Here is a 15,000-nt window from a genome sequence, read left to right as displayed (position 1 = left end):
TATTAAATCACACAAAACATCTATAATTCTCTAAGGATCTCTTTCACAATTAACATCCTAACATACATTCTCCATTCTACATCAAATCACACAAAACATCTATAATTCTAAAAGTATCTATTTCATGATCAACATTCAACCATACAAATTCAATGGCAAATTAAATAAAACAAAACATCTATAATTCTCTAAGCATTTCTTTCACAATCAATATCCTACCATACATTCTCCATTCTACATCAAATCACACAAAACATCTATAATTCTTAAAGTCTCTCTATCACCTTTATACAATGGAGCATCTACTCATCTAATGCATTACATCCCCTCCATGCATATATACACACTTTTCTCATCCATTTGATACCAACACTGTTGCTGTACTACAGTGCTTCGTGTGTAATTCAATCAAACCTCTGTATACTTGGGAGTTACCTCAACAAGAATTCTTCGACTTACATGAATTCTTTGCACATTTTTGTCATTCTTATATCTTCTAAATTTTTACCAACAAAGGCCTTCCTTCATTTCAAATCCCACAAATCTCTCTCTCGACATTTTTCCTCATTAAACTCTTCTCTCAAATCCAAAACTGTTTAAAGATTTAAAGGTCACTCATGAACGGCAGAGGCAAGGAACTGTGACATTGCCTTATAAAGCAGGACAATGCCCTAGAGACTGACCATATTACATATGATCAGCACCCAAGGCCCTCTCCATCCAAGCTAGGACCAAGGAGAGCCAGGCAATGGCTGCTGAAGACTTAGGAGATAGATATATAGTTTCCCCCAAAAACCACCATCCTTAGCTCACAAGGACGATGAGGCTGCAACGACCAGAGGAACTAAAGAGTTTGAGCGGGAATCGAAGCCCAGTCTGGCAATCACCAGGCAAGGACGCTACCACCAGGCCTTGTATTTTCTTTTTTATTATCCTTTGGATCCTCCTGCATGTATGACTATATGTGATATTCACTTTTGTTATAAGCATTAATTTTCATTTGACAATATTTTCTCCATCCATTACATCCATTCTTATCCCTTTGCCTTCACTCTCCTATGTCCTTAGAATCTACTAAGGAGTAATATTCACTGTATATATATATATATATATATATATATATATATATATATATATATATATATATATATATATATATATATATATGTATATATATATATATATATATATATATATATATATATATATATATATAGTATACATGCATGTGAGAGGAGTATAAGAAGTTATACTTCAATATGTATGTCTTAACATATCTTAATCAATAAAAAATGTTTAATAGCGAAATTTTTTTTTCTTTTTTTTTTACAATTATTACTATAATTCAAATCTCCTGCTATTCGAACAGTATACATTAACCGATTATATAAGGTCACTACACCAAACTTCAATACTTTTAAATCATGCATGCCCTTAAAGGGTACCTAGCGCGGAAAGGTCCTGACCTTAAAGATGACCTAATGGGGTTAAGGAGGCTTTGGGGGAGTCAAGTCTAAATAGCAAAAATAGCCCAAAAAGTCAACTTTTCAATATTAAAACTACTTTGTTGATTTCGGCGTCACAGACATAATGGTAAATGCAGCGCAATGTTGATTTCTGCGTCACAGACATGATGGTAAATTCAGCGCAATGTTGATTTCTGCGTCACAGACATAATGGTAAATGCAGCGCAATGTTGATTTCGGCGTCACAGACATGATGGTAAATGCAGCGCAATGTTGATTTCTGCGTCACAGACATGATGGTAAATTCAGCGCAATGCTGATTTCTGCGTCACAGACATAATGGCAAATGCAGCGCAATGCTGATTTCGGCGTCACAGACATAATGGCAAATGCAGCGCAATGTTGATTTCGGCGTCGCAGACATAATGGCAAATGCAGCGCAATGTTGATTTCGGCGTCGCAGACATAATGGTAAATGCAGCGCAATGTTGATTTCGGCGTCGCAGACATAATGGTAAATGCAGCGCAATGTTGATTTCGGCGTCGCAGACATAATGGTAAATGCAGCGCAATGTTGATTTCGGCGTCGCAGACATAATGGTAAATGCAGCGCAATGTTGATTTCGGCGTCGCAGACATAATGGTAAATGCAGCGCAATGTTGATTTCGGCGTCGCAGACATAATGGTAAATGCAGCGCAATGTTGATTTCGGCGTCACAGACATAATGGTAAATGCAGCGCAATGTTGATTTCGGCGTCACAGACATAATGGTAAATGCAGCGCAATGTTGATTTCGGCGTCACAGGCATAATGGCAAATGCAGCGCAATGCTGATTTCGGCGTCACAGACATAATGGCAAATGCAGCGCAATGCTGATTTCTGCGTCACAGACATAATGGTAAATGCAGCGCAAAAGGAAGTTTAGGAAACTGGTTACCATCGCCAACTTCGTTGCGAAGCTTATGTTTCAATAAAGGTTGAAGGTGTCTAGTTCCAGTTTCATCAGAATAGATGCTCACCAGAACGTCCGCCGGGCAGACCTAAAACCCCACTGTGGTACCAAACCATAGCAGTGGCCTCCTCAGTAAACAGCTTAAACTCATGGTCCCAGGCAGGGATCGATCTGTTGCCATGAAAACACGTTACCACTGTACTAGCCAAGAGGCTAGGAGTGTATTTATTTGTTTGTTTGTCTGTATGTGTATTTCTGATTTGCACAATTCAAAAACTATTTGACCGAATTTCATAAAATTTGGTGGGATGACTGGCCGTGATCCAAGGATTTTTAGAGTGATTGGGTCAGAAGTCAAGGCCAAGGTCACAAAAATATATATAAAAAAACTCTCATTGCTATATCGTGGTCAATTTCTACCTTGATTAGATTTTGGGAGTGATTGGGTCAAAAGTCAAGGCAAAGGTCACGAAAATATATATATAAAAAAACGCTTTTTTATATCGTGGTCAATTTTTATCCGATTTGCAGGACTCTAGTGTTAAAATATGCATTATTATATTGCATTTCTTGTGATATACAGCACGATATAGGCGAAGGTATGCGCTCTACCTAGTTAACCTCTATTTTAATCAACAGGCAAGGGTATGCGCTCTACCTCGTTAACCTCTGTTTTAATCAATGGGCAAGGGTATGTGCTCTACCTAGTTAACCTCTATTTTAATCAACAGGCGAGGGTATGCACTCTACCTAGTTAACCTATGTTTTAATCAACAGGCGAGGGTATGCACTCTACCTAGTGAACCTCTGTTTTAACTAATAGAAGAAAAAGCGATTTACCTGATGCTCCCGTTCCACCTTTCTCTTCCTTCTTGAGTTTCTTGGCTTCTTCTCTCGCGTATCTTCCTAAGTCCTTGGTGTAACGACCATACATCTGGAGAAAGAGAAATTATGTTTTATTCGGTGAAGGTATAACGGATCACTAGTAGAGGCGTCCATGAGAGAGAGAGAGAGAGAGAGAGAGAGAGAGAGAGAGAGAGAGAGAGAGAGAGAGAGAGAGAGCTAATAGTAGACAGCCATAAAGATAAACATGGTAGCACATATCAGTAAATTGGTATCAGAGAAAATGATAAAAGAGAGAGAGAGAGAGAGAGAGAGAGAGAGAGAGAGAGAGAGAGAGAGAGAGAGAGAGAGAGAGCCATTAAGATAGACATGGTAGCACATATCAGTAAACTGTTACCAGAGAGAGAGAGAGAGAGAGAGAGAGAGCTAATAGTAGACAGCCTTTAAGATACACATGGTAGCATATATTTGTAAACTGTTACCAGAGAAAATGATAAACAAGAGAGAGAGAGAGAGAGAGAGAGAGAGAGAGAGAGAGCCATTAAGATAGACATGGTAGCACATATCAGTAAACTGTTACCAGAGAGAGAGAGAGAGAGAGAGAGAGAGAGAGAGAGAGAGAGAGAGAGAGAGAGAGAGAGAGAGAGAGAGAGAGCTAATAGTACACAGCCTTTAAGATAGACATGGTAGCATATATTTGTAAACTGGTACCAGAGAAAATGATAAACGAGAGAGAGAGAGAGAGAGAGAGAGAGAGAGAGAGAGAGAGAATGTCATGACCATTAGACGACAATATCTTGAAAGAACATGCTAAATCAGTCCTTAACTGAGTAACTAAAAAAAAGAAAAACAATTGCTTGGAGAAAACATCAAGATAGAGAAGTCGTATAGAAGATTTGGGTACCTGGGGGTAATCATCATGTCCAGTCAGCCTGGGAATATGAACAGTTACCTGAAGTAAGGTTTGATCGCGGTCTAGGTCTAGAGAGACAGGTCAGCCAGAGTGTGAACCAAAATAAGGGTTTCTGTGCATCTACGCCACGTCTCTTCTACTGTACATGCCCCAGGAAAGGAAGGCAGCTTTACCCTATACCCATATTCATTAATTCTTCATTCATTATTTTAATCTCTTGTGTCATGATGATACAAACAGAAATTAATATAGTTATTCTTAAACTAATATCGCTTTAGATTCAGAAACAATTATTTGAATTAGTTATTCTATCGTTATTGAAAAGTCAAATCATGAGAAAACCGAAATTATAAAACTTAGGTTAAGCAATACCACATCTTTAAACAATCTTGCACGAAAGTTATTGCATGACTTTTGAAACTTAATCTTCGTTACGGTGTTTATTAAGTTTTAAGTTTTTTTTTTCTAATTGATTCTACGAGCTTTTAATACATCATTATTTCATCCTTAAATTCACCTATCTAGGGGAAAAATGTTATTATTTCCTCAAAAAATTTCACATTAAATCGATTCATTTTACCCAAAAATTGATTTTATTTGAATGGCAATGATGACCATATATATGTAATACTGAAGGTATATTTGTAACTACTGTATTATTATCATTCAAATTATCCTCTATTAAAAAAAACAACCGGAGTTTAACAATCTTTGTAAAAAAAAAAGTTTGTCAATCATGAAATTGCTAAGAGTAAAGAGACATTAAAGAACCATGGTTATAATTGCGAGATTGGACTCAAAGTTTGTAATCAAGCAAAGGAAAAAAAATCGGTCGATTATATGTATGATTGGTAACTCAACATTTACCTAATGTGGTAAAAGAGTCAGGTTATATATATAAAGATATTAAAGAAACATGATTATAATTCTGAGATTGGACGCAAAAAAAAAAAAAAAAAAAAAAAAACCACCGTCAATTATATGTATGATTGATAACTCAACATTTACCTCATGTGGTAAAATCGTCAGTGTATATATATATATATATATATATATATATATATATATATATATATATATATATATATATATATATTGTAAACGTTCTTTGTTTTAGAGAAATTATTATCTTTCGTAAAGCGTACTTATAATTGGTACGATGAGAATGAAAATGTTTCTATCGATGAGTTTATAGAATTTGAACACTGACAAAATATTATATGACAATAAAATATCCACCTACAGATTTTGGAGTTATATTATTACTCTGCTCTTAATTTAATAACCGTTATATCTAATAATCAATCATCAAGTATTCCCACTGATGTAAATTAATGAAGAAAGAAAGGGAATTTGGACATGAAAAGTTCTGATATTGATGAAATTTGAAGCAAGCAACAGACGAAAATATTGGGTACACTGGTAAAGAAAACGGAATTTTAATCGGAAATTCTCCGCAAAAATACAGTTCTCAGTCGTATTTCCTTCAAATAAAGGCGATTTTGTTATTATCTTTTACGGGATGGTGACCTTAATATCACTCCACAACATCAATATATCCTTTTTTAAAGCATTAAATGCCTGGTAATATCTATTTCGGGATTTTTACCGATTTTTACGGCAGATTTTTAACAGTGTAGGACAAGTAGATTCTAAAAGAAAACGAAATCACTGTAAGACTCCTGGCTGATCTGTTATACCTAGACCGAGGGTTTGACTCACACATATAGAAAAATTTGAAATGGTAACAATATATATATATATATATATATATATATATATATATATATATATATATATATATATATATATATATATATATAAAACATATATATAATATACAATATATATATATATATATATATATATATATATATATATATATATATATATATATATATATATATTCTGGTGCTTCAAAACGGTCACATGTCAATGATGTCCGTAGCATTGTCATTCAACAGTAAAAATAGAATATCTATGAAGTCATTAAATAGAATATCTATGAAGGTACAACACATAAGAGAATTAGAGAATTGCCATATAGTTAACAATATTGGTGTACCAAAGATAGAAAAATATTTATCAAATTTCACAATCTTACCTCTGGGTAGCCTTGCGTTTTTTCACGTTAAATGCTACAATTAGAAACCAAAAAATTTTATTACACATAACATACATTATATATTCGTAACAACAATAACAAACAAACAATATATATTTATTCTAATCTAACAATAAAAGCAGCAATACTAAAATTACTCTCTCTGTCTGTCTCTCTCTCTCTCTCTCTCTCTCTCTCTCTCTCTCTCTCTCTCTCTCTCTCTCTCATTTGCTTTCTTGAATGCCCTGTAAGTTAATAATGCATTGCCTCTCTCTCTCTCTCTCTCTCTCTCTCTCTCTCTCTCTCTCTCTCTCTCTCTCTCTCTCTCTCTCTCTCTCTCTCTCAATGACATAAAACTTCCAATCAATCAATCAATCTCAAACTTTATGATAAATGATAATTTTATCGTTTCTTTATTCACTTATCACTAACCATTTAATTCAATACATAAGCTGCTATCTTTTATCACAACAGTTGCGAAATTAGATCACAGAATCGTAATCAGTGAAGCTATAAAATAATTACATATTAAAAATAAAAACAAATAAAATATCTGGAAAATTAAAAAAGAAATGCTTTCATTAAAAGAAAAATAATAGAAAAGGGTGATGAAGTACAGAGTTTTTGTCATCAAACTAAAATATTAAACTCATCATCATTATCTCTTCCCACGTCTATTATTATTATTATTATTATTATTATTATTATTATTATTGTTGTTGTTGTTGTTGTTGTAATTATAATCATAATTATAATTATTATCATTATTATAATTATAATTATAATTATAATTATTGTAATTATAATTACTGTAATTATAATCATAACTATAATTATTATTATTATTATTATTATTATTATTATTATTATTATTATTATTATTATCATTATTAGCCAAGCTAAGGGACTGTTACATTTCGCCAATCGTCTCTATCTTGATCTTTTAAATCAATACTTCTCCATTCATCATCATTCACGCTTCATAGTCCTCAGCCATGTAGGCCTGGGTCTTCTAACTCTTCTAGTGACTTGTACAGACCCGTAGAAAGTTTGGGTAACTAATCTCTCTTAGGGGAGTGCAAAGAGCATGCCCCAACTATCTCCATCTACCCCTCATCATGATCTCATCCACATAAGTCACTATTGTAATTTCTTATAGTTTCATTTCGAATCCTGTCCTGTTATTTAACTCCCAATATTCTTCTGAGGGTTTTGTTCTCAAATATACTAAATCTGTTGGATATTGCTTCATTGTCATACCACGACTCATGCCCATACAGTAACACGGATCTAATGTGGATAATAAACAGGCTTTTCCTAACGCATTCATTCCAATAGATTATTATTTCAGATTGAACGAACATTGGTTAATTGATAATTAAAACCGTCCATTAGCTTTTTTTTTTTTTTTTTTGAAAACATGGAGCTAGTTTTCGATAAAAAGTAAATTCATTTAATTTTCCGTTGACACTTTTTTTTTTTTTTTTTTTTTAAATATGGAGCTAGTTTTCGATAAAAAGTGAATTCACCTAATTTTCCGTTGACGTACCGTTCATGGCCTAAATGCCATGACTGATTGATTGATTTAGGGTTTAAGGGCATCCCTAAATGCCATGAAAGGAATGCCAAAGAACCAGAATGGAGGGCTATCGTAATGACTCTCCACTTGTCTTGGCCAAATATCTTCTTTCCGTTTGAGAGATGATTTGATATTACTAAAAATATTAACCTAATATAAAAACGTATTCTTAATGTTGAATTTCTAATATAGCTCCACATTTAAAGGCTTCTTCGGTCCCTTGAGCAGCCAAACTGAATCTTTAAAGATTTAAAGGTCGATCATGAATGGCAGAAGCAAGGGACAATGACATTACCCTAGCAAGCAGAACAATGCCCTAGAGACTGACCATATATTATATGATCAGCACCTAAACCCCTCTCCACCCACGCTGCACCAGGGAGGGCCACGCAATGGCTGGTGATGACTCAACAGACCTATAGGCTTCCCTAAACCCTACAACCTTAGCTCACAAGGATGGTAAGGTTGCAGACACTAAAGGCATTAACGAGTCTGAGCGGGACTCGAACCCCAGTCTGGCAAACACCAGGTAGAGACGTTATCAATCTCTGAATCATTTCATTGGATTTCCTTCGTAATCTATATTGGCTAATATCTTTATCGATAAATATCTTCATGAACTTTTGAAAATTGAACTTTTACCAGAAATTTGAGATCTTGATTTATTTTATGTTTATGGTTCTTTCGCTGTTGTTCCTTTATCTATTGGTTCTGGAGATGTAGTTTTTTAAATAATCCTCACTCTTTTATTCAGTTTCAATTCGATGTAGAAAGCTCCATGCAATCCTCAGGAGTCTGGAGACTTTCAAGATCAGTCCTGGATTTGAAAGTCTTCAGAGATAAGAATTCTTACTTTTTTCATATTAATGCTGAAAAGCTGCTTCGTAGGAGTAGTGTAAAATGGAAAACAAACAAACAATGTTGATCTAATGTAGATATCTTGTCAAACCACTAAAAAATAGTCATATCAATTCGACTCTTCAATTTGATCTTTGTAACAAAGTCTGACGATCATGAAATTAGCCATAACGAAGAGGCATTTAACAAACATGAGATATAAATTGTGTAATCATGCAATAAAAACGTTCTGTTAAATATATGATTGGTAAAAAATTTACCTAATGTGATAAAATAGTCAATTTTTATATATACGATCAACGCTCTTTTCTATAAAGACGTTAAATATGTCTGAGAAACTAATATCAATAAAATTTGCTTACAATTAATATGAGAATAAAAAAAAAGTTTCTTATCGGTGAGCTTAAAGATTCTGACAAAATATTAGAAGAGGACAACATATCCACCTACATATTTTAAACCACTGACAAACTAGTGACCATGACTAATACACACTGACGAAACGCTTAAAATTTCCACATTCATCAAAGCAATTTCGAAATAAATTTGCTATTGATTAAAATTGTCTGAAATAATGCACCAAGAATAAAAAGATTGTCAATAAAGGCAAAACAATGCCGTATGAATGCTTTTGTTCATCAGCTGTTCAAACAGTGACGTCAATTCTAATATTTTTCGTGATCTCTATTGTTGGACAAAACTTTTTGTCCGTTTTAAAATCCCAAAAATTCTATCCTAAAGAGTAAAGGAGATGGTCCCTTCGAAAGCTTCAATTTTAGTATTTTGCAGTTTTAGTTTTATCTTATATACACGGAAAATTTAATCTAATATCGTGTACTTGCATTTTTATTATTATCATTATTATTATTATTATTATTATTATTATTATTATTATTATTATTATTAAATGCTAAGCTACAACCCTAGTTGGAAAAGCAGGATGCTATAAGCCCAGGGGCTTATGCATATATGCAATAATTGTTTGATGCACATCAATCAATCAAATCAAAGCATTATTATGAAAAGCTCTAATGATATCAATTAGATTACATACATAATTTACTAAAATTAGAAATAATCTCCATTCACTATTGCCAAATCGATTCGGTTAGGTCATGAATCATTGTGGTAATTTCCTTCTAGAGCATTTTTTTTCGATGTTTTTAAACTGTTTATTTCTTTATAGACCTTCTTCGTGCTTTTTAACCATCCTAGGTCTTAAAATACAGTTAGAAAAAACCGTAATTCTAATCGGAATCCCTCCGTAAAAATATACTGTTCTCAACTGTATTTCAGTAAAATACAGGCGACCGTAATTTTACCTTACCTTGTTATTAACCTTTACGGGTTGGTGACAGTAATATCACTCTTTTACGTCAATATATCCGTTTTTAAAACGGTAAAAATCCTGGAATAAATGTTGCCAGCCATTTACCATTTTTTAAATGCAAATTTTAATCAATGTACCTTTTCACTGAATTCATTTGAATTCGTCGGTCTCTAACTCGTTGCTTTTGATTTCATGATGAAATTACTCTCCGTGATTGTGCTTTTAATGTGAAACTTATTAATTATCGATTTAACTATTGGTAATATGATTCGTAGCTAACTTTACTTAACACCTCTTTTCTTTATGTCTTTTTATGTTTTAATTTCACAAACGAGAATTCTATTTTAGGGAGCGTGCCATTGAAATTAAAAGTCCTCTTGTTGATTCTATAAGATTTCATTCTCAATAATAATAATAATAATAATAATAATAATCCTCATAATAATAATAATAATAATAATAATAATAATAATAATAATAATTATAATTATAATGATAATAATAACAATAATAATAATAATAATAATAGTAATAATATTAACAACAGCAACAATAATAATAGTAATAATAATAATAATAAATAAAAAATACTACTAATAAATATAGTTATTATTAACGTTACTATCATAAGAATAATGATAAAAATCTCATTAGCCTCAACATCCCAATAATAAAAATAATATTAAAATAAACCATAAAATAGTTTTAGAATGCAATTTTAATCAGCAGATTGTGGCATGGTAATAATAGTGCAAATTAGTGTTGTTAATTGATGTAATTTTTCAAAACAATGGAAGGATGAAAAACTTTTTGAAAAAATTAAATATGAAATAATTAGGGATACCTGGAGAGATTGTAGATTGTCTCTCTCTCTCTGTGATACACGGGCTCTTTTTTATAATAGCGACTCATGAGGGTTTTGGAAAGTATATTAAGGTTTTCATAAAGTAATATAACGATTTCAGGAAGGAACATACAGTTTTCAAAAAGTAAGTTAAAGTTTTCAACAAGTTAAAGTTTTCAACAAGTTAAAGTTTTCAAAAAGTAAGTTAAAGTTTTCAACAAGTTAAAGTTTTCATAAGTTAAGTTAAAGTTTTCAACAAGTTAAAATTTTCATAAATTAAGATAAAGTTTTAAAGTTTTCATAAATTAAGGCAAAGTTTTAAAATTTTCAGAAGTAAGATAAGGTTTCCAGCAGGCAAGGCAAAGTTTTAAGAAAGCAAGACAAAGTTTACTAAAAGTACTCTGAAGTTTTCAGAAATTAAGATATAGTTTTCAGAAATTAAGATATAGTTTTCAGAAATTAAGATATAGTTTTCAGAAATTAAGACAGGATTTCCGATAAGTGAAACAAGATTTTCAGAAAGTAAAATGAAGTTTTCAGACAGTAAAATGAACTTTACAGTAGGTAAGATGAAAGTTTTCAGAAAGTAAAATAAGGTTTTCAAAAGAAATTTCAAAAGAAAAAAAAATTCCCAAAGATAAGGTTTTCACTAAGTAAGATAGTTTTCAGAAAGTAAGATAATGTCTTCAGAAAGTAAAATAAAGTTTTCAGAAAGTAAAATAAAGTTCTAAGAAAGTAAGCCAATGTTTTCAGGAAGTGAAATAAAGTTTTCAAAAAACAAGATAAACTTTTTAAAAAGTAGAATAAGGTTTTCAAAAAATAAGATAAGGTTATTAGAAAGTAAGATAAGGTTTTCAGAAAGTAACCTACAGTTTTCAAAAAGTAAGAAAGGGTTTGCAGAAAGCAAGATGAGGACTCTAGAAAGTAAGATAAAGTATTCAGAAATTAATATAAAGTTTTCAGAAAGAAAGATAATGTTTTCAGAAATAAAGAAAATTTTTCAAAGTAAGATAAAGTTTTCAGAAAGAAAGATAATGTTTTCAGAAATTAAGAAAAGGTGTTCAGAAAGAAAGACAGGGGTTTCAGAAATTAAGAAAAGTTTTCAGATAGAAAGATGAAGTTTCAGATAGATGTTTTCATAAAGAAAGCTAGAGAGTTTCAGAAATTAAGAAAAGTTTTCTTTCAGAAAGTAAGATAAAGTTTTCAGAAATTAAGATGAAGTTTTCAGAAAGTAATATAAGGTTTTCAGAATGTAAGATAAAGTTTCAGAAAGAAAGATGGGTTTTTCAGAAATTAAGAAAAGGTTTTCAGAAAGTAAGGTGGATAAAAGATAGATTGGTAGAAGGAAAGTGTCAAGTTAGATGAATGATAACCTGACTCCTTACGTCAAGTTTTGAAACCGTTATGGATATATGTGCACTATATGACCCCCCCCCCCCAAAAAAAAAAACAATAACCAATTCAAGAGGTCCTGACAATGTATAATATGAAAAAGCTTTTGTTAAAAGCTTGAGGGTACACTCGGGCACGCTGTTCTATCTAGTTTCTCTTCCTCTTGTTTTGTTTAAAGTTTTTACAGTTTATATAGGAAATATTTATTTTGATGTTGTTACTATTCTTAAAATATTTTATTTTTCCTTATTTCCTTTCCTCACTGGGCTATTTTCCCTGATGGGGCCCCTGGGCTTATAGCATCCTGCTTTTCAAATTAGGGTTGTAGCTTAGCATTTAATAATAATAATAATAATAATAATAATAATAATAATAATAATAATAATAATAATAATAATAATAATAATAATAATAATGGGCTTCATAGGTTGCATAGACCAATGACACTTTATTATTCTTTTTATAAAACACAGAAAATCGAATGGGACTATCTACGAATAAATGTAAGTATAGAAACAGCAGCCTGAGAAGGAAACAATGAATGTTATTATGGATGATGAAAGAAGGGGAGAAATTTGGATAATGACAGCTTGAGAGAAAGGAGTAGCTTGACAATAGGAGAAAAAGGGTAAAAGACTTTGTACACAAAATGTGGCAATATGAATAAATGGTTAAAATGTAAGTATTGATGAAAACGATAATTAACGATTTGATCAAGTTTGGTCACGTTCAGAACATACAGGAAGTCTGAGTGGGGAGGTGTTTATGATTTTGAAAAATTAAAATTTTGGAATTTCTAGTTAAATCACGCTAAATATTCAAAAAGTAAGCATGATTGAGAACGATAATCATTCATAATTTGGTCAAGTTTGATTACACTCAGACATACAGGAAGACTGACTGGAGAAGTAAGTGCTTATGATTTTGTAGACTTGGCAGATAGAAAATGACAGGGATTTTTGGTAAAATCCAGTGACTAAAATTGAAATAATCATCCCCAACACTTACTCAGATAAGAAAGTGTGGCATTGTATGTGTAAAGGGAAATGTTTAATAATAAACCATATGAGCTGCCACTTACTATAACCAATATGTTGAAATACGAGAAATTCATGAATTTTATGAACTAACGTACTGCACTCTTGTTTTTAAATATAATCACTAAGGTTTTGACATTAAGATTATTAAACTCCTTATAAAATGTTCCCTACTCAATTCAAAATTCAAGCAAGATTACGATAAATTAGTGACTGAATGAAGATATATATCCTTTCTAAGCCTCGAAGGTATAATTAATGACTTCTCGCAATGTGATATATTTCGAAAAAAACAATGATTTAATAATTTTCTAATAAAAATAACGCACAACGCACACCGAAAATAAACTAACATATTAACAGAATAATCTTTCTCAGGCGTTATTATTATCATCATCATTATTATATTATCATCATCAATATTATCTAACATAAGTACATTCATAAATTTACTACGCACGCTCCTTAAAATAAACGAATTCTATAAAGGTATAAAAAAGAAAACGCAGAAATAAAGCAATGATATTCATATTCACAATACTGGCATTTATTGGGAGGCGTGAAGAGAGCTGTGAAGACGCTTTAAAATCTCTCGAGGATAAGAACATCACTTTATCAAGTAGCATGTACTAGAACAAAATTTAACCATGTTCCTTATTCATATTAATTTCAAAAATTCAACCATGTTCCTTTTTCATATTAATTTCAAAATAATCATTTTCACGTTGTATGGTATGTAAAATTCATAATAGTGATTGAAATCCATAACTAAAACAAAATTAGTAAAGGCTAAAGAGTGATATATATATAATATATACACACACACACACACATATATATATATATATATATATATATATATATATATATATATATATATATAAATATCTTACTATAGGTATAGAAGACTACAAAGATTCTATGAATATAGATTAAAGAATGTCATTCTTCAAAAACTTCAGTGAAAAAAAAAATTATACTTCAAAACCGAAAATTTAAAAAAAACAAAAAAAAAACAAGGATTATGAATTCCAAAGTACTCGTGAAACAAATCTATAACTTTACAAAAATAGAAAATAAAAGCTTTAAAAAAATAAAACATGAATTTACAAAAGAGAAAAAATGCTATCTCCAATCTTTTCAGGATAGAAAGTCAAGTTGCAAATTACCAGGAGCAGCTCTCGTGCCAAGATCTCCATCTACACGATACACGAGCCTCACATTCATCAGACTTTCGCAACAAGAGGATATTTGGCTTATCTACGGTGACCCTAAAAGCAGTAGAAGTCAACGACCCTTGAGAGAGAGAGAGAGAGAGAGAGAGAGAGAGAGAGAGAGAGAGAGAGAGAGAGAGAGAGAGTTTTATCTACACGATAAGGGACCAGTAGGTGTCTACTAAACCCAGCCATAACTAGGGGTTAGCCATAGAAACAGTTAAAGCAAATTATTAATATAAGTAAAAAGAAAACTCTTTCTCTACATTATATCCCAATGAAATATTTACCTATAGTCCGAGGCCTGAAAATCCTTTACAAAATCAAAATCACAAAACATAAGGTGAAATAAGTCTTCAATTAAATATGACTATACAGAGTAGGCCTATGTCTAAAGGTATTGTCACACGAGAGGCTGTTTCATGCATCTCTTATCAATTTTCCAACCGCCAAAGCCACTAAAAT

The 15,000-nt window shown here is 31.7% G+C and overlaps 1 protein-coding gene across 8 annotated transcripts in view; it reads right to left on the bottom strand.

Moving 5' to 3' along the window:
• Positions 1–15,000, bottom strand: part of LOC137631177 (chloride channel protein 2-like) — a 390,893-nt gene that overhangs the window by 148,947 nt on the left and 226,946 nt on the right. For all 8 annotated transcript variants that reach the window (XM_068362900.1, XM_068362895.1, XM_068362894.1 and 5 more), the window contains one exon: positions 3,262–3,355. In XM_068362900.1, the coding sequence (XP_068219001.1) occupies positions 3,262–3,355 (94 nt within the window). The remainder of the gene's footprint in view (positions 1–3,261; positions 3,356–15,000) is intronic.

The sequence above is a fragment of the Palaemon carinicauda genome, chromosome 39 (assembly GCF_036898095.1).
Source record: "Palaemon carinicauda isolate YSFRI2023 chromosome 39, ASM3689809v2, whole genome shotgun sequence".
In the NCBI taxonomy this organism is placed as follows: Eukaryota; Metazoa; Arthropoda; class Malacostraca; order Decapoda; family Palaemonidae; genus Palaemon; species Palaemon carinicauda.
Note: the sequence above shows the minus strand (reverse complement) of the source record. Positions and strands in the feature narration are given on the sequence as shown.